The sequence below is a fragment of the Galeopterus variegatus genome, unplaced genomic scaffold (genome assembly GCF_000696425.1).
Source record: "Galeopterus variegatus unplaced genomic scaffold, G_variegatus-3.0.2 Scaffold670, whole genome shotgun sequence".
Classification (NCBI taxonomy): Eukaryota; Metazoa; Chordata; class Mammalia; order Dermoptera; family Cynocephalidae; genus Galeopterus; species Galeopterus variegatus.
The window spans coordinates 273107-294157 of NW_007726781.1; the positions used below are offsets into that span (position 1 = coordinate 273107).

General features: G+C 38.2%; 1 protein-coding gene and 1 pseudogene across 2 annotated transcripts in view; one reads left to right on the top strand and one right to left on the bottom strand.

Annotated features, from left to right (window-relative positions):
- The window catches only part of PIGU (phosphatidylinositol glycan anchor biosynthesis, class U), a 98440-nt gene that overhangs the window by 74120 nt on the left and 3269 nt on the right, over positions 1-21051 (bottom strand). For both annotated transcript variants that reach the window (XM_008571241.1, XM_008571242.1), the window contains exon 2: positions 11013-11077. In XM_008571241.1, the coding sequence (XP_008569463.1) occupies positions 11013-11077 (65 nt within the window). The remainder of the gene's footprint in view (positions 1-11012; positions 11078-21051) is intronic.
- On the top strand, positions 15177-16129 carry LOC103589294 (annotated as a pseudogene).

Below are 21051 nucleotides of genomic sequence, written 5' to 3' on the forward strand. Positions count from 1 at the left end.
ACATTTAGGTTAAGTTTGCTAATGATATGTTCAAATCTATATCCCTACTGATTTTTTTGGCCTGTTTGTTCTATCACTGACTGATAGATATAAGTTAAAAACCTCACACTACAACTGTGGATTTGTCTATTTCTTGTTTTAGGTATGTTATTTTTGCTTTATATATTTGAAGCTATGTAGTTAGATGGAGTTCTTTGTAGAATTACTGTCTTCTGGGTAGTAGATTCTTTTTATCATTATAAAATAATCCTCTTCATCTCTAGTAAATTTTCTCATCTTAAAGTGTTCTTTATCTGATCTTAATATAGCTACATCAGCCTCTTTGGGCTAATGTTCGTATGATATAGTTTTGTCTATATTTTATTTTCCATCTTTCTGTGTCCTTGTATGTGAAATATGTTCCTTAAAAGCAGTTTGCAATTATTTTTCTTTAACCCAATCTGACAACCACTATCTTTTAGTTGGATTTTTAGTCTATTTACATTAAATGTGGTTACTGATATATTTGTGTTTGAGTTTACCATCTTACTATTTTATTTTCCATTTGTTCCTTTTTCTCCTTCTTGCTTTCTTCTGAATTATTTGTTATTATCCCAGTTTCCCCTTTATTGGCTTGTTGGTTATACCTTTAGCTACTATTCTTTTAGTGGCTAACCTATAGATTATGACATACATCCTTGCCATTAATTATAGTATAAACGATCTTACCACTTCCTGGACAATACCTTTGAACACTTTTACTCCATATAGCTTGCTCCAGACTTTTCTGTTATTGCTGTTATAGTTTTAATTTTACATACATTTTAATTTTTTGGCAGCTAGCTGGTATGGGGATTAAAACCCTTGACCTTGGTGCTACAAGGCTGTGCTCTAACTGAGCTAACCAGCCAGCTCTAATTTTACCTATATTTTAAATCCATAACATTATTTTATATAGTTGATATTCATGTAGATTTATCCACATATTTACCTTTTGCATTGTTATTTATTCCTTCTTATATTCCTGATGTTGTTGAGGATCATAATCCTCCTCCTGCCTTTTCATATTTTTTATAACACAGGTCTGCTGGCAACAAATTCTATCAACTTTTATTTGCTTAAAAATGTCTATTTTGCCTTCATTTCTGAAAGACATTTTCCTTTAGTATATAATTAATTCTATGTTGGCAGATGTTTTCTGTCAGAACTGTAAAGATATCTTTTTTATTGTCTTTTGGATTCCACCATTTTGGTTGAGAAATTAGTTTCCATCTATTTATTAAAAATAATTACCTCCCCTTTGGCTGTTTTTAATATTTGTCTTTGGTTTGAGTTTTATTATGATATTTTTCTTTAAATTTATCCTGCTTGGATTTATAGATCTTCTTGAATTGAAATCTTTAGTAAACTTTGAAAAACTTTTCAGGCACTAATCTCTTCAAATATTGATTCTGCCTTATTCTGTCTCTTCTCCCATTTTGGAACCCCACTGGTATATGTGGTAGAGCTTTTTACTGTGTCTTATAGATCTCTTATGGTCTTTTTTGTGTTTTCTAACCTTTTCTCTTCAAACTTCAGTCTAGGTATTTTCTACAGACCTTATCTTCCAGATCACTAATCTTCTCTTTAGCTTGGTGTAATCTGCTTTTAAACTCTATTGTACTCTTAACTTATATTTTCCAGTTCTAGGGTTCACACTTGATTCACTTTTATATATTCCAGTTCTCTGGTGAAACTTTCTATCCTGTCATCTGTTTTTCTGAATATATTAATCATTGATCACAGTTATTTCAAAGTCTGAGTTTGATAACTCCAATATCTGAATCACCTGTGAATCTGTTTTTATCGCCTTTTCTTTTTTCTGTCTCTTATGCTTGGTAATTTTTGACTGAATGATAGACACTGTATACGAAAAATAATAGATGCTCTAGAGGAGGCTATTTTCTTCCAGAAAAGACTTCTTTAAGCTTCTGGTAATTAATTAGAATAGAATTATATCACTTTAATTAGGAATCAAGCTAATTAGAAGCTTGATTCAGTCTTTGTAAGACTGATCTATATCTGGTCTACGCTTACTCCTAAGTGTAGTACTTCAGAGGTCCCAACTGAAAGCCAAGTCATTTACCAGAGCCTTGCCACCTTGGTCATTCCTGCACTCAAATTTTTATTTCTCTAGTACCCTGAGCCTGCCAATAGCTCTTCTTATCTCTTTGGCCTCTTATTCGCCAATTTCTGTTCTGCTTCTCTGCCTCTGACTGTGCTCCTTACAAATTGATAAATGCTTCAAGGAGAAAACGGCTCAGACTGCTGGTCTCTTTTTTGGTACTTTCCTCTCTGGGCTCCTCATCCCTTGAGTCCTGGCTATCTTGGTACTTTCCAATGCCTTCAGACAGATGTTTTTTTGTATTCATCCCATTTTTCTAGTTGTCTTGGCAGGAGGGTTAGTCTGCTACTACAAGCCAGTTCACCAATCCACTAGAACTAGAAGGGAAGTGCATGACTTGTTTTAGTGAGCCCATGCTGGTGACTCAGGAGCACCTCTTCCCAAATCCCAACCATATGCAAAACTGTATCCTATAATATTGTAATGGCCACTGACAGGCTTTTTAGTGAAAACAAGTTAGCAAGGTAGAAGGAATAAAGGCTTTGGAGTCAGACTTGGGTTTAAATCCAGGTTCCACCTGTGTAACTTTGGGCAAGTTGTTTTCCCCTCTGAGCCTTCGTTTCCTCAGCTATGAAGTGGGAATAGTAATCTATTTCACAGGGGTCTTGGGAAATTAAGTGAGGTAATGTGTACAAAGCAATACGTTAGCTACCTGAGATAAACTTTTTTGGGTGGGTTTTTTTTTTTTTTTTGGCAGATGGCCAATACAGGGATCAAACCCTGAACCTCGATGTTATAGGCACCAAGCTCTAACCAACTGCGCTAACTGGTCAGCTCCTGAGATTAACTTTTTATCCCTCTTTGAAAACAGAGGCATGAACTTTGCTTTTCAAAGGTCTAAAAGGATTACAACTAATTGATTCTTTTTTTCATTTATCCTTGTTAGTAAGAAGTAGTAACATGATATTTATATTACCAACAGCTTCCTTTCAAAGTGTGTTGATGTTCCAGATAGCTTAGAATGGTTCTAAATAGGTCTCGGAAATATCATAACTAATAGTTTCAAAAAGCCTATCAGCAGGCCGGCCCATGGTGCCCTCGGGAGAGTGCGGCGCTGGGAGCCTAGTGACGCTCCCGCCGCGGGTTCAGATCCTATATAGGACTGGCCGGTGTGCTCACTGGCTGAGCACGGTGCGGGTGACCCCACACCAAGGGTTGTGATCCCCTTACCGGTCACGAAAAAGACAAAAAAAAAATTTAAAAAGCCTATCAGCAAATGGGCTGGTTTCCATAATGAACTAACATTATGCAGTGGTTAGTTTTATTGCCTACCATACTATTATAGAGAAACATATGCTAAATATAATTTGTCTTTATGCCACATCTCCATTTGAATGACCATGCCTAGCTGGGGTAGGGTGTAAGTGGATTAATTAATTGGTTTCCATAATGAACTAACATTATGCAGTGGTTAGTTTTATTGCCTACCATACTATTATAGGGAAACATATGCTAAATATAATTTGTCTTTATGCCACATCTCCATTTGAATGACCATGCCTAGCTGGGGTAGGGTGTAAGTGGATTAATTAATTCACAATTTTACTATCAGTATTTGGCTAAACATGGAAAATAGAAATATTTGTTGAAAGCAATTAAAATCTAATCTGTGGATGCTAAATTCCTTTTTTCTCTCCTGTGCAGAGTTTTCTTCTCCACTTTCACATATTCTTACCTATCCCTAAGCAAGAGATAATAAAATCTGCTGAAGATTAAGAAACAACATAAGGCCATGATAAACTTCTCTTTAGAAATGTTCTTTTCATTTGGTGTTACACAATTTTATTTCTTCATATTTTATTACTTAGAGAAACTATAATAAAATATAGGTAGCTCTTGATTTACGAACACCCAACTTATAAGCAAACTGATCCATATTTAGTAGTGGGGAGCAAAGGACTCTGAGTTTGAAGCTGTCCCCACTGTGTTTGGGGGAAGCAACTGTTCTTGCCTCTTCATTCAGAGTTCTTAAAGGTTAACAGTCCTAAAGGGGTTATTTTACACAGGTATAGAGAGTTAACACGCTTCTGGTAGCTGGATATTACTACCTCTACCTTTATTCCTTTACACACACACAAAGAAACATTTTAAATGAGGGTTAAGTGGGTATACAAAGCTCTTCCAATTATTCATTCAGCATAGTATTTCTGAGAGGACTATTTCACATCTTCCTGTCTTCTCAAACTTCCAACTTCCCTCCCCACTTTTCACTTTCAGCAGACAGCCTCATTTCTTATTTCACTGAGAAAAGACAAGCAATTAAATTAGAACCACCTTATTTTCCCATTACCCAGTCCACCAACTTCCTGTATCTATACTTCTTTTCTCTACCTTTCTCTTATTAACAATGGATGAACCTCCTTTCTTCCCATCTAAAGCCAGACCCTTCTCCCATGAACTGGATCCCATTCTTTCTTGCCTCCTCAAGGCTTGCTCATCCCATTATCTTCTCTACCTTACATCATCAATTTCTCCATCCATAGGATTATTCCCATCAGCAACTAAATGTACAGATCCTCACTTTTAAAAATCTTCACCAGACATCTCCCTCCAGCTACTATAACATTTCTCTGCCCTCCTTTAGAGCAAAACTCCTCAAAAAGGTTGTCTATACTCTCCTTCCACTTCCTCTCCTCACTGCACTTCAGTCTCTAATTCCCATAGTCCACTGAAATTACTGTTGCCAAAGTCGCCAAAAATCTCAATTTTGGCAAGTCAATCATCAATCCTCAGTCCAACTTTTCCCGACCTTGCAGCAGCAGTTGATATAGTTTTTACTTTCTCCCTGAAGCACTTTCTTCATTTGCTTTCCATGCACTAGATTCTCTTGATTTTCCTCCTTCTTAGCTTTATTTACTAGCTCCTCTTCCCCTTCACAACCTCTACGTATTGGAGTGCCCAGGTTTCAGTACTTTTTATCTAAATTCATTCCCTATGTGTATTAGTTATCTATTTCGTGTAACAAATTAACCCAAAACTTAATAGCTTAAAACAACAAACATTTATTATCTTACATGGTGTCTGGAGCCAGGAATCCAGGAGTGGCTTAACTGAGTGGTTCTGGCTCAGGGTCTCTCATGAGGTTGCAGTCAAGCTGTCAGCTGGGGCTGCAGTCTAAAGGGGCTTTAGTATTTGCTTCCAACCTCGCTCATTTGGCTGTTGACAGGAGGATTCAATTCCTCATCACAGAGCCTTTCCCATAAGCCTGCTCATGACTTGGCTTTCCCAGAGCAAGTGATCAGAGAGAGGGAATTTGAGATGGAAGCCATGGTGTCTTCTATAATCTAATCTAGGAAATGACATACCATTACTTCTACCATATTCTATTGGTCACATAGACCAACTGCAGTACAATGTCAGAGGGGACTATATGAGTGTGAACATCAGGAGGTGGAAATCTTTGGGGGCCATCTTGGAGGCTGGCAATCACACTAGATGATCACATCCAGTCTCATGGCTTATACATGCTCTGTAGGCTGACAGATCCCAATTTTATACCTCCAGCCTGGACCTCTCGAGTTTCACATTTGTATAGCCAACTGCCTTAACACCTCTATATGGATATCTAATGAACACTTCAAACTTAACATGGTGAAATCTGAACTCTTGATTTCTCACAGCACTAAAACCTGCTCCTCCCTCAGTATGCCTTGGAACTGAGGGACACTGAGCGAGGAGCATTAAATAGCACTAAATAACAGCACGATTCATTCAGTTGCTCAGGCTAAAAACCTGTTATCCTTGAATCCTCTTTTGCCTTCATGTCTCACATCAACTCTATTAACAAGTGTACCTCTAAAAATCTAACTAGAATTTAATCACTGTCCACCACCTTCATAATTACCACACTAGTTCCAAGCCACCATCATCCTACTTAGACTATTGCAACAGCATCCTAATCATTTTCCCTGCTTAAGCTCTTGTGCTAGAGTCCACTTCCCTTATGGTAACCACAGCAATATTTATTAAACATAAAAAATAAATATAATCATTTTCTCCTGGTTTTAAAATCTCCAGTGTCTCCCTATCACACAACAAATAAATCCAAACTCCTAACCATGTCTACAAAAAGCCCTATATATTGTACCTGGCTTGTTAGCTCAGTTGGTTAGAGCATGGTGCTGATAGCACGAAGGTCCAGGGTTCAATCCCTGGGCCAGCCAGCCACAAAAAAAAAAAAAAAAAAAGCTGCCTACTTACCAATGTACCACAGATAAAAATGGCTTTTGGGGCCGGCCCGTGGCTCACTCGGGAGAGTGTGGTGCTGATAACACCAAGGCCCCGGGTTCGGATCCCATATAGGGATGGCCAGTTAGCTCACTGGCTGAGCGTGGTGCTGACAACACCAAGTCAAGGGTTAAGATCCCCTTACCAGTCATCTTTAAAAAAAAAAAAAGCCCTATATAATCTGGCTCCTTTTGCTCATTCTACCTTAGCCACACTGGCCATCATTCTCCAACTCACAAATGCCAAGGTCATTCCCCAGTCAGGGCCTCCATATGGCTTGCTCACTTCATTTTGACCTCTTATTCAAATTTCACTTCCTCAGAGTACCTTCTACGAACACACTATCTAAAACAGCCACGCACATGAGCATCAATCTATATCTGTTTACCCAGCTTTATTTTTCTGAACACATTTTCCATTAACTGAAATCACTTTTTTTAAAATTTCAGTTTAATTAAGCAAAGAATGACTTGTTAATCAGGCAGCTGCCAGAACAGGTTCAGAGCAACTCTGCAGCTGCCACGTATTCGGGTAAGATTTATAGATTGAAAATCAAAGTGACATACTGAAACTGGAAGTGGGGCACAGAAACAGCTGGACTGGTTCCAGCTGGATGTCTGCCTTATTTAAACGAGGTTTGAACAGTTGGCTGCCTGTAATTGGCTGAGAATCAGCTATCTGTTACAAGAGTAGGTTACAGTCTGCACATCAAGTTAGGTTACAGTTCACTATGTCTGAAGAAACTTTTAGTCAAACTTAATTTAACAATTCCCGCCTTTATTTAATAATTCCTACCAAAACTGTAGGCACTGACATCCTTTTCTGTCACCATCATAAATGGTCTTATTTGGTCTCAAATTCCACTAGGAAATAGCAGAACAGTAGGTTTTCAAGGTGGGATCAAGGAAATAGGAAAAAACTGCTTAACATCAGGTTACTTTTTCATAATGGTTAGAGCAGAAGGGACTTCCTTATTATACTGGAATCTCCTGTTTTGGGGAGGAAAAAAAACTGGACTGTTTTGAGATCTGTCTGATCCCTTAAAGTTTCAGTTTGATTATGTGACACTTAACATGAGTGACTGAAATCATATTATTTTTCAACTTTAGTTTTATGGGGGTATAATTGGCATAAAATAAACTGCACATATTTACAGTGTACACTTTGACAAGTTTTGACCTGTTTATACACCCATGAAACCATCACAATCAAGATAGTGAACATATATACCATTCCCAAGTTTTTTTTTTTTGTCTTTTTTGTCTTTTTTCCGTGTCCGGCAACGGATCGCAACCCTCAGTGTTGCCCCCGTACCGGACCAGGGACCGGCAACGGGACCGCAAACCTCGGCGTTGCTCCCACACCTCGCTCAGCCAGTGAGCGGGAACCGGTCTGTATGTGGGATCCGAACCCTCGGGCGGGAGCGCCGCCGCGCTTCCCAAGCAGCGCACTATCCAGTGCGCCACCGGGCCGGCCCACCATTCCCAAGTTTATCAAATTTTACTGTTCATCCTAAAGAGAACCAGCTTTATCAGTGATTTTCACTATTATCTGTTTTCTATCATTTGTGTCTGCTCAGATCTTTATTATTTTCTTGTATTCTGCTTTCTTTGAATTTAATTTTATCTTTTTCTAGTTTCTTTTTCTTTTTTTTTTTTTTTGGCCGCTGGCCAGTACAGGAAGCCAAACCCTTGACCTTGGTGTTAAAAGGCCACGCTCTAACCAACTGAGTTTTTCTAGTTTCTTAAGGTAAAAGCAACAGTCATTGATTTGAGACCTTTTCTCTTTTCTAATAAAGGAATTTAGTAGTGTAAACTCCCTAAATGCTTCTCCCTATTAAATTATGTGGGATGCTTTAGCAACATCCCACATAATTTAATAGGTTGTGTTTTCATTTTCATTTATTTCAAAATACTTTCTAATTTCCCTTTTGATTTCTTATTTGATCCATGGGTTATTTAGAAATATGTTATCTAGTTTCCAATTATTTGGGAATTTTCCAGATATTTTTCTGGTATTAATTTTTTATTTAATCCCACTGAGGTCAGAGAATATACTTTGCATGACTTGAATCCCTTTTAATTTTTTGAGCCTTGTTTTATGGGCCAGAATGTGGTCTATCATGCAAATGTTCCATGTACACTTGAAAAGAATATGTGTTTTGCTGTTGTTGTATGGAGTATTCTATAAATGTCATTTAGGTCAAGTTGGTTGATAATGTTGTTCCAATCTTCTACATGCTTGTTGATTTTCTGCTTATTCTATCAATCACTGAGAGAGGGATATTGAAATCTCCCACGATGACTGTGGATCTACTTCTCCTGGTAGTTCTATCAGTCTTTACTTCACATATTTTGAAGCTCTGTTATTAGGTGCATAAATATTTAGAATTGTTATGTCCTCTTGATGAACTGACCCCTTTATCATCATGAAATGAACTTCTTAATCTGTGGTGATATTCTTTGCTCTGAAATCTGTTTCTTTTTTTTTTTTTTTTTACTAATTTATTGTCTCTTTCTCTCAGAAATATAAGTACCATGAGATTAGGGACTATGTTTTGTCCTTTGTCCCTAGCACCTAGCAGAGTAGCTGGCATTTGGAGCACACTTAACAAATCTCTACTAATGGAAGGAGAGAAGACAGGAAGAGATTGGAATGCATATGCAGATATAGAGGTAGGCACTAGGAATAATTAAGAAGAGATGCCAGCACTTGTTTTGAGGAGAGTATATCACAACGAGTAAAACAAGTACAGAGGCAATTTCAAGAGTGTGATATGAGCCATGAGCCATGAAAAGGATAAGCACAAGATTCTTTTTTTTCTTCTTTTTAAAAGATGACTAATAAGGGGATCTTAACCCTTGACTTGGTGTTGTCAGCACCACACTCTCCAAAGTGAGCTAACCGGCCATCCCTACATAGGGATTCAAACCCTTGGCTTTGGTGTTATCGGCACCACACTCTCCCAAGTGAGCTGGTCCTTCACAAGATTCCTTAGAAGATATAGGAGGAACATCTAACCTAGTCTAAGGTGATGAGAGATGGCTTTCTGGAAGAGGTAAAACCTAAAGTAGTATCTGAATAGTAGAGCCAACCACAAAAAGAGGGAAGAATGGCCCTCCCTCCATAAGGAGATAATAGCACAAGCAAAGACATTTAGGTAATAGAGAATATGGTGGTGTAGCATAATGAGAGTATGTCAGAATTCTCTCAGGAGGTTCTTATTCTGTCTAGAAAACATACTGCCCAAGGCCCACAACACACTGAGCCTTTGTAGCTAGTGGGCCACTCTTCGGTACGCCCCCACACACCTGTTCCCAATAATTGAATTGTGTGAATTATGAAGAGTCTCTTAAATTGTTCCTCACCTGTTTCTGCCAGTAGTTATTATTGCAGTTTATTAGATTAGTATAAAGATAATAAAATATGAATACAAAGACAGTTGCTATTTCTATGAGAACCAAGTTGAATGTTTTTGAAAGACTAGATAGAAGAGCCAAAAAAAAAAAATTGTTCTCAAAGTACATATGATGGAGATAACTATAAAAATGAGGGGTAAACTGTCAAATTCAAAGACTTTAACATATGGCCAATAAGAATGGGAAGGGAAGTGAAAAGAAATATAGTTGGAGAAAAAAACGTGGTTGATATGGTGAGGGTCTGCAGGACCCTCTAGGTATTTAGATTTTATCCTGAGGTTCATGGTGAGCATTCAAAGGCGCTGAGCAAGACAGTGACAAAATCAGATTCACATTTTAGAAAGATGGTTCTGACGGCAGAATAAAGAGTAAACAAGCAAGACTGAATGCACAAAGACTTGTCAGGGAGCTGTTGCAGTAACCCAAGCAAGAAATGATGGTGACCTAATTAAGAGTGTTTTTACTATTCTTAAGAACTAATTTCATGGGTTAAATAGGCTTTTTGGTGGGCTTTCTAAGAAAATAACATTGCTGTCACAGTTTTCATGGGAAAGCATGTTCCAAAGAACCAATTACATGCCAATAAGCATACATCCTATTCGTGGAGTGGGGACTGTTTACATTTATTTGCCATTAAAAATGGTGACTTCTACAAAAGGCTCACGTGCTTCCCCAAATTTCAATCTTAATCTGGATCATTTCCACTGAAAGTGTGAAACCTTTTTCTTATGCAGAGGATATCTAAAACAGGGCTACTTCTAAATAGGACTTTCAAAAATAGACCTTTTTAGGGCCGGCCCCGTGGCTCACACAGGAGAGTGCGGCGCTGGTACCGCCGAGGCCGTGAGTTCGGATCCTATATAGGGATGGCCAGTGTGCTCACTGGCTGAGCATGGTGCAGACCACACCAAGCCAAGGGTTGTGCTCCCCTTACCAGTCAAAAAAAAAAAAAATATATATATATATATATATATAGAGAGAGAGAGAGAGAGAGAGAGAGAGAGACCTTTTTATTCCTTTTTGTCTTTTTTTTCGTGACCAGCAACGGATCGCAACCCTAAGTGTCGCGCCCGTACCGGACCGGGACCGGCAACGGGATTGCAACCCTCGGTGTTGCGCCGAGAGAGACCTTTTTAAAAGTTTGTACAAAACAGAGTTTAGGCTTTGGTATCTGTGACTGTAAACTACCTTTAGCACCGAGAAAAGAAAACAAGAACACTTACTTCATGAAATACTGCTCCAGAATACGGAGATACTCCCAAGTCCAACAGTGAAAGGCCTTCAACCACTGAAAAGTAAGATATCCAAGTTCACTCAGACTTCAGAGACATAAGCAGACAGCTATAAACCAAAGTGTTAGATACTCCCAGGACCAAGAAGGGCCTCAGAGTTTATCTCCCTTTACTTCATCCTCAGCGAGCGGCTTTAAGTCTTGATTTGAACATTTCCAGTGGTGGGGAACGCTCTTCCATCCCTTTCCATTGTGGGGTAGTGCTCATGAGAAAGTTTTATGTTCAACTACAAGCTTTCTCTTACCTCCTTGTAACTTCTACTCACTCTAAAAAGTGTTTCATTCGTGTACATTCTGTCCGATTCCAAAACACAATAAGATAACAAATTAGATGCTGGTGAGAAATGTTGCCATAGTGTGGGGAAATGGGCAGTCACTCTCATATGCTGCTTGTTTGAGGGACATTTATATTAACTTTTCTAGTGAGCAATATGTACTTTTTGAGTGTGTGCCTTTTGACCCAGAAATGGTAGTTCTTAGGGTAGTTTATCCTAGGGAAATAACTGGACAAGTGCCCTGAGAGGTATGTTCATTATAGCACTCAGAGTACTAAAAAATCAAAAATAATCCCCATTGCCCATTAATGGAGATTTATTTAAATGAATTATGATATACAATAACTGGACAAGTGCCCTGAGAGGTATGTTCATTATAGCACTCAGAGTACTAAAAAATCAGAAATAATCCCCATTGCCCATTAATGGAGATTTATTTAAATGAATTATGATATATATGTATATAGAGAGATATATCTATGTACAATGGACCACTTTATAGTTAAAAATTATACTGCTATAAATAATTGAATAAATAAGTAAATGCAAGAGAAAAAAAGAGTTCTTCCTTACAGAGAATTCTATCAAAAGTAGGAGAAAGATGGCATAGAATATCACCATTTGGCAGATCCCCCAATAATAATTGTGAAAGGCAACTATCATTGATGGATGCTGAACTAGTGGATGAAAATATGATGAGAAACAGAATATTTGCAGGGGAAAAAATAACTTTACATGGATAAACCTGGCATTCACTAATTTAATCACATGACCAAATTTAACATCATCAGTAAAAAAATATCAACCAGTTAACCTATCAACATCAAGTACCTCCTAACATGATTTACTGAGACGAGGATAAAAACACTTCTGTGGTTCAATCCCTGTACCAGTCAGCTGCCAAAAATAATAAATAAATAAAATAAAAAACACTTCTGTGGTCCTCATGCCAAAAATGTGGTAACCTTGCCAATAAAGCATACCCTCAATCTAATCATGAGAAAACATCCAACAAACCCAAATTGAGAGATAAGTGGCCAGTACTCTTAAAAATGTTAAGTCTAAGGAAGTGTCCCAGATTGGAAAAGAGTAAGGAGACAAGACAACTAAATGTAAAGTAGGATCACAGTTTGGATATTGGACCAGAAAACAAACATTAGTGGGACAAGTGGTAAAATTCTAATATCTGTAGATTAGTTAATAGTATGTATCAATGTTAATTTTCTGGTTTATTTTATTGTACTTACGGTAATACAGGATGTTAACATTAGAAGAAACTGGGTGAAGGGAAAACAAGAACACTATGTACTATTCTTGCAACTTTTTAAAATCTAAAATTATTTCAAAATTAAAAATTAAAATTAAGAATATACTAAAGATATATAATTACTGAAAGAAAGCTGTCTGTGAAATATTCTTACATGAAACCAGTTCGTAATGAGGCAGGAAGTTAGATACAGACAAGAGCGGGAGGAGGAAACCTGGTTATTTGCAAGCGGAAGAACTGGTTCCCTGAGGACGTAGGCATGCGCAGAAGCAGCCACAGGACATTCCAGACAGGAAGCACCGTACCAGCTAGGGCACCACTGGGTTGGACCAATGAGCTCCTACCAGCTAGGGCACCAATCACTTTAACCAACATGACAGAGACTACACTCAGGGCTGACCCAATGATCAAACGACACAAATCCAGCTAAGGAGACTTAAAACCCATGGGAATGTAACCATCGGGGCTCTTGAGGCACTCTTTCGCTGGAGCCCACTCCATCCTCTCCAGAGTATACTCTTTTTACTAAATAAAACTGTTCTCTGTTTTTCACCTCTGGCATATCTCATCAATTCTTCGTTTGAGATACCAAGAACTCGGATTTAGCCACCGGAACCTGGAATATCCTTTAACAATAATACAGCATGCAAAATATAATAAAATTTTATTTTAAACACCAAGGTCCAGGGTTCGATCCTTGTACTAGCCAGCTACAAAAACAAGACCAAAAATTTTTTTATTTAAAATTTTTATAAGCATCCATTCATTTAATTATTTCAGGGAGAGAGGATAAATATGTATTCAATGAGAAATATCTGGGAAAATAAATATTAACATGTTAACAGTGACCATCTCTGAGTAATAAGATTACAGAAGACGTTTGGTTTCTTTAATCTTTTCTTCATTTTCTGAATCTTTGGCAATGAGCACGTATTATTTTATAATTATTAAAAAGAAACAGAATAATTTTTTTTAAATGGTATATAAATGTATATGCTTATAAATGTATGAAGTATTTCAAAAGGATACATAAGACACTGATAACAATGGCTGCCTCCAGGGAACGGAAAAGAGTGGCTATAGGAAAGTGGTAGAAGGGTGCCGTTTAATCATACAGCGTTTTGCCACCTTTGATTTTTTAACCATGTGACTGAATTACTTATTCAAAAATAAATAAATGAAAAATATAATCAAAGTTACAAAGCCTATTCAAAGAAAAAAACTATATATTTGTAATGGCCATAAATATGACTTTAAACTTTATATGCCCACCCTAAAGAAGGAAACCTAATCAGCTACATAATTCATGGTGGCCATAAAATAAAACAAAGCCTGTTGTTCAAGACAATTGTAACTTGCCCTTATAGTAGGACTAGAAAGAAACCTCCCTCAAGGATCCGCATAAAGAGGTTGCTGTGTAACACAGCTATTAAACCCTTCACTAACAGCTTTACTGAAGACCCAAAGAAATGATTCATCACGTAACTTCACAAAGCATCTCTCAGCCTAAGCCAATGGCATCCTGTCACAGAGCAGTAAAAGCAACTCTACAGGAGGCCAGTATGTGGCTGTCCAGGAACATCACTCTCCACTAGTCTGGTTTAATCCAGAGGAAGATGTTTGAGTATGTAGCTGGAAGACAGACTGAACACCTTTCAAGCAATTATCTGAAATTAAATTTCTCTCAGATATGCTTTTGCTAGATATTGTACACCAGTGAATTTGTTAATGTATTCTCTGGCATGTACATGGAATGTGGCCCTGCTATCTTGATGACTAAATATGGCATCATATGATTTAACTGATCTGGGAGAAAGGTCAACCTCATGTAAAAACATTAAAAAAAATTTTTTTTTAACTACCATTTTACTACATCATTAAAAAGTATAGGAAGAGAGCTGGCCAGTTAGCTTAGTTGGTTAGAGCAGAGTTGTTCCTAACCCAAGGTCAAGGGTTCAGATCCTGGAACTGGCCCAGCCACCAAAAAAAGGAAAAGTAGAATACTTTTAATTGAATACATTTAACTTTATGATAGACTTCTAACATTGTCCTTATTTTTCTTATTTTGGTTCTCATTATTGAAAATACTGACATGGTCTGCAGTTCATTTGGAAACGTCTGAACTGCAAGAATACCAAAATCCTCTTTAGAATATAATAGTGAAGCTACTCTAATGTATACCAAAAAAATTAGGGACGTCAAGGTCTAATATATATAACAATGTTCCAAAAATAATTTGCTGAAAACATTTTAAAGTCAGTTTGATAAAACGTGTATTTGGGGAAAAAAACAAAAATTCAAAAAAACCCAAAGAACCCATAGTTTTAAGCCATTCTTTTTCCTGGAGTACTCTCCAAAATAAAACCTGTGAAAAATATACCAGAGCAAGGGAATAACATTTCTTGCTTCTTGGGATTCCTACCCAACAACTAATATCTTAGAAAAGTTGACCATAAGGTCTGGCTGCCGCCCACTTGCCCTGCGCAGCTGCGGTCTCGGCTGCAACACACCACCCAGATGTCTGGGTGATCCATGGGCAGCAGCCAGGACAACGATGATGGATTACGGTGAGGAGCAACACAGTGAGCTGGAGACTCTAGTCCACCTACCCCTAACCTTCACAGCATTATCAGAAAATCCATCCAGCTTCACCATTACTGTGACAACTGAAGCTAGAGAAGATACTGCAACTGTCTAGACTTCTCTCAGGTTCAGATATGGTGAAAAATTTCCAGATCAAGCTCCCCTACCCCAAAACCACCAGCCGCCAAAAAAAAAAAAGATGCTCCCCTTTTGAAACATTCTCCCACGGGGAAAGGACTTGGAGAGAAACTGGCTAACAGACAAAAAGAATGAGTACGTTTTGTAATGACCAATATGCCAACTATCCTGATTTGATCATCACATATTGCACACAAATACTGATAGTCAACTCTGCACCCCACAAATATGTATAATCGATTATGTTTCAATAAAAAAATAAAATATGAAAAACATTTTTCCAGGAAAATCAAGAAGATAATGGTATTTCAGACCTTTTAAAATTATAAGCATTACAGGCCAAAGAAAATCTCACTGTGGTGATGACCTTTACTCTAGTAATAGCTGTGCAAGAAAAATTAAATGAAATAGTAGATCAGATAAAAACTAGAAGAGAGGAAGAAAAGAAACAGAAAAAGAAGCAGAACAAGCCAAAATGCGATTATTCCATGGCATTCCTGTTACAACTGAGAATTTAAGTTGAAAGGCCAAGTTTAATGAAGAACTCTTAGAAATTAAAAAGAAACGGATGAAAGAAAAGCAAGCAGGAAAAAATAAAGTGGGAAACAGCTATTTGAAACAGATCATAATCTTGACACGTCTGGTATCCACTTCTTGGAGGATGCTAGAAACAACATGGAGATAGATGAGTCTTTGTTCCAGGAAATGGATGATGTGGAGCTGGAGGACGATGAGGATGATCCGGACTACAATCCTGCTGACCCAGAGAGTGACTCAACCAATTAACGGATTGTCCCCATCTGCAGAGAGTCTTTTCTTTTTTTCTTTTTTTCTTTTTCCTTTTTGGCAGCTGGCCAGTGCAGGGATCCAAACTCTTGACCTTAGGGATCCAAACCCTTGACCTTAGTGTTACAAGGCCACACTCTAACCGACTGAGCTATCTAGCCAGCTCCCAGAGATTCTTGACTGCCACAGCATCCGTGGCCATGCTGAGAGAGTTTTGATTTTCCTCTTTTCTTTTCTAAGAAAAAATATTTTTTTTTTTTTTTTTTTTGTCTTTTGTCTTTTTTCCGTGTCCGGCAATGGATCGCAACCCTCAGTGTTGCCCCCGTACCGGACCGGGGACCGGCAACGGGATTGCAACCCTCGGTGCTGCTCCCGCGCCTCGCTCAGCCAGCGAGCGGGAACCGGTCTGTATGTGGGATCCGAACCCTCGGACGGGAGCGCCGCCGCGCTTCCCAAGCGGCGCACTATCCAGTGCGCCACCGGGCCGGCCCCAGGGGAATATTCTTCTGATAGCTTTCATCATTGAACTTAATAAACTGACCTTAAAATTTCAAGTAAAAAAAAAATTGAATAGTTGACCATAAGAGCTAAGTAATTATGACCAACTATGCTAAAACAAAATATACAGTAGCATGTATACTACATACTAGGTATTTGTTTTTAATAAAGCCCCTCAACTCTTAACTGATAATTATCCCATGAAGCAAGAATTCTTATTTAGTTACATTGGTGTACTTTTCCTATGGGTGATAATAATAGCATATCATCCAGTATAAGACAAACATTGTCTTTGAATTTCCCATATCAAGAAGGACATACATTCAGCTGATTCTAAAGCAGTGGTATCCTCGGAGCCGGTCCATGGCTCACTCGGGAGAGTGTGTTGCTGATGACACCAAGGCCACGGGATCCCATATAGGGATGGCCAGTTGCTCACTGGGTGAGTGTGGTGCTGACAATATCAAGTCAAGGGTTAAGACCCCCTTACCGTTCATCTTTTAGAAAAATAAATAAATAAATAAATAAAGCAGTGGTATCCTTATTTTTCTAGCTGAGAGGACCTAAGAAGCAGTGTTACCTCAGTAGCAATGACCACACCTAATATCTAGATCTTGGTTTCTAAACAACATTCTCTAATGAAAGGAGCAAGCGTTCCTTGGAAAAGTGGTCAATTCCAGGGCTGGACCAAGGAAAATACAAGATAAACCTGGATCATGTTGTGGTTCTAGAAAGTAATGAAGTGCTAAAAAAAAAAAAAAAAAAAAAAAAAAAAGAGGTGGGTGGGACATACATAAAAAGAAGAGAGTCAACCAGAGAGAGGCCCCAATGGCCAAAACTGGAATAACCTGAGCAATGAAATAAAGATAGTATCATAATCCACAGAATAAAATAAATATCCATAAACCTATACTGATATAAAAAAAGATTGACCAGCCAGCCAAAATAAATAGATAAATAAATAAATAAGTGATTGAATAAATAAAGAAGACAACTCTTCCTTACAGAAAACTTTAATTATTAAATAAAGAAAGAATGAGGGAAATATAAAAGTCACCATTAGAACACAATAGTAATGACTGCTGCAAGATCAACCTATACAGGTTGAGCATCCCTAATCTAAAAAATCTGAAATTGGAAATGCTCCAAAATCTGAAACTTTTTGAGTCCCAACATGATGCTCAAAGTTCAGGCTCACTGGAGCATTTCTGATTTCTGACTTTCGAATTAGGGATGCTCAACCAGTTTTATATATGCAAATATTCCAAAACCCCCCAAAATTCAAAATCTGAAACACTTCTGGTCCCAAGCATTTCAGATAAGGAATATTCAACCTGCAAATGCAATAATTAGTGGGCAAAAATTTAAAGAGAAACAGAATATTTGCAGAGCCCCAAAGAATATCCCCTAAAATGTTTAATTACAAAGCGAAAACAGTAACTTTAGAGTGGAAAAATCCGGCAGACACCCCCAACCAAGGGATTAAGGTTAATAGCACCAGCAATAAGGCATTTCAATATGTACCCCTGATCCAATGCACTGAGAGCATCACATTACCTCAGTGGTATTCTTCTCCAAAATCCACTACCTCAATTAAACTACGAGAATACATAAGACAAACCTAAAGCGAGGGACATTCTACAGAATATTTGACCAGTACTTCTCAAAAGTGTCAAGGTCATAAAAGACAAGGAAAAGCTAAAGGAACTGTCACAAAGGTAAAATCTGAATAACAACTATGGTTTAGTTAATAGTATTGTATCAATGTCATTCTCTTAGTTTAAATCATTGTACCATGGTCGTGTAGGATGTTAACATTAGGGGAAGCTGTGTGATATTTTATTTAATAATAAAGAACTTTGAAGTAGTGATATCAGAAGTGTGCCTCCTGACCCTGACTCTCACAGCTGCATTAGAGGTAGGTAGGTTTCTAGATAATCACTAAAAGGTTGGGCTCTACCTTGAACTCAAGAAGCTAAACCCATACAAATTCCTGATCTTTAGGTCAAAGGCTGAGGAAAGATGAAAATATGACAGATTCCAATATTATTCCTGACAGATTTCTAAACAAGATGGTATAGAGTGAAAAGCCATGCCTAAAGCTTGCTAGCTCTTCATAAAAACATTATTAGAATCTCCATAGGGGCCAGCCCATGGCTCACTTGGGAGAGTGTGGTGCTGACAACACCAAGTCAAGAGTTAAGATCCCCTTACTGGTCATCTTTTGGAAAAGAAAAAAAAAAAAAAAAGAATCTCCACACTGGCCAGCCACTCACTTACTCTCTCTCTCTCTCTCACACACACATACACACACACACACACACACGCACACGCACATGATTAACTATTTAACTTGGGCAAGTGACTTAATCTCTCTGTGCCTCAACTTTCTCATCTATAAAATGGGATTAATAGCAGTATTTACATCACAGGGCCGCTATAGAGATTAATTTATTAAAATATCTAAGCTGCTAAGAACAGTGTTTGGCATGCAGAAATTATTATATCACTGTTAATTTTCTTATTATTTTTAATGGAGAAGCCCATGCTTGCATTTTGTCACACAGAAAATTCATACATATTTTAGTTAGACTATCATATAAACTAATGGGTACACAAAAAAGATCTCTTTCTTATTGTAATGGATATGTCATTTTTGCCTGCCCAGCATCCATTTCCTCCTCTTCTGGTAACAACTTCTTAGTTTTTCCTATGGAAGACCCTCCTCTTTCACATTCTAGGTGAGGCTGCCTCCTCTCCAGAGGTAGATACATGACCCAGGCTGACCACAGTAACTGGTTTAAGAATTGGTAAATGACCCAAATCAGTTCAATGTGACTCCATTCCAGAGCTTTCGTTGTGCTCTTTGAAGAAGAGTCACCCTCTTCCCACTGGACTTGACACTATGAGGCTATAAATGGCAGAGGCTTCCTGTGGTCACTCTGGCCAGTATCTGGGAAGAGCCTGCCTGAATGCAGCTAATGCCAAGATGGAGAAAGAATTGATTCTGATGAGATCACTGAGTCTCTGGATACTGCTAGGCCTGAAGTCAGGATCTATCCTTGAACTGTTCAGTTATGAAGGCCAATAAATTTACTTTTTATTATAATCTGGCCAGTTTGGATTAGGATTCTGTTATCTGCATATGAAACGACTGACAACACACTGACATACAACCTTTCAGATACTTGAAGACAACAATCATCCCCTCCAAGTATACAACTTCTCACTTACTGCCATTAAAAAATCAGTCCAGTCGGATCTCCAAAAAAAAAAAAAAAATCAGTCCATACGACAGTCAATCAAAATCTATTTGGATCCAGGGCCCTTTACCCAAAGATTGGGCACTCAAAAAACACAACATGTTATGTGAAACAAGAAAGGCTCCTACTTCAGTATTTCTATATGCCTGCCTTTTAGTATTTAATACAATCAGCTACTTTAAAAAATATCCTATTGAAAGTATATTTTGGGGCCGGCCCGGTGGCGCACTGCTACAGTGCGCCGCTTGGGAAGAGCAGCGGCAATCCCGCCGAGGGTTCGGATCCCACATACAGACCGGTTCCCGCTCACTGGCTGAGCAAGGCGCAGGAGCAACGCCGAGGGCTGCAGTCCCGTTGCCAGTCCCGGTCCGGTGCGGGGGCGACACTGAGGGTTGCGATCCGTTGCCGGACACGGAAAAAGACAAAAAAAAAAATAAAAAAGAAAGTATATTTTGGTGCTCGCTTCAGCAACACATATACTAAAATTGAAAAACATAGAGAAGATTAACAAGGCCCCTGTGCAAGGATGACATGGAAATTTGTGAAGCATTTCATATTTTAAAAATAAATAAATAAAGCATACTTTGAAGACACGTGATACTTAAGATTTTGTATCCTCCCCCCATTATGGGACAAATAATTATCCTGACTTCTTCAGATCCAGATGATGAGTGATTACCAAATCTCTTTCTCTAGCCCTGACATCAGCCCCCAATTCCATACTGAAACCTCTGAATACCATGCTATCACCTTATATACACAAACACTGCTCTATCCTTTCTGACTCACCTCTTTTAGCCTATGTCACCCTCTTCCTAGTGCCTAAACTCAAAACCTTAGAATTGGTCTTTTTGAATTTCATTACTGTGCTGAGCTTCAACATGGATTATCTCAGTTAATGGGATATATAGTATGATTTCCAATTTTAAAGTTGAGAAAACTGATGTGAGGTCACACAGCTAGTAGGTGGCAGAGCCAGAGAAAAAGTCAAACCTTTTCTGAGAGTCCAGAACCTGGGCTCTTTTTTTTTTCCCCCCTTACTGGTCATTTTTATTTATTTATTTATTTTAATTTTAATTTTATTTTGTCGATATACAATGTGGTTGATTATTGTGGTCCATTACCGAAACCTCCCTCCCTCCTCCCCCTCCCACTCAACAA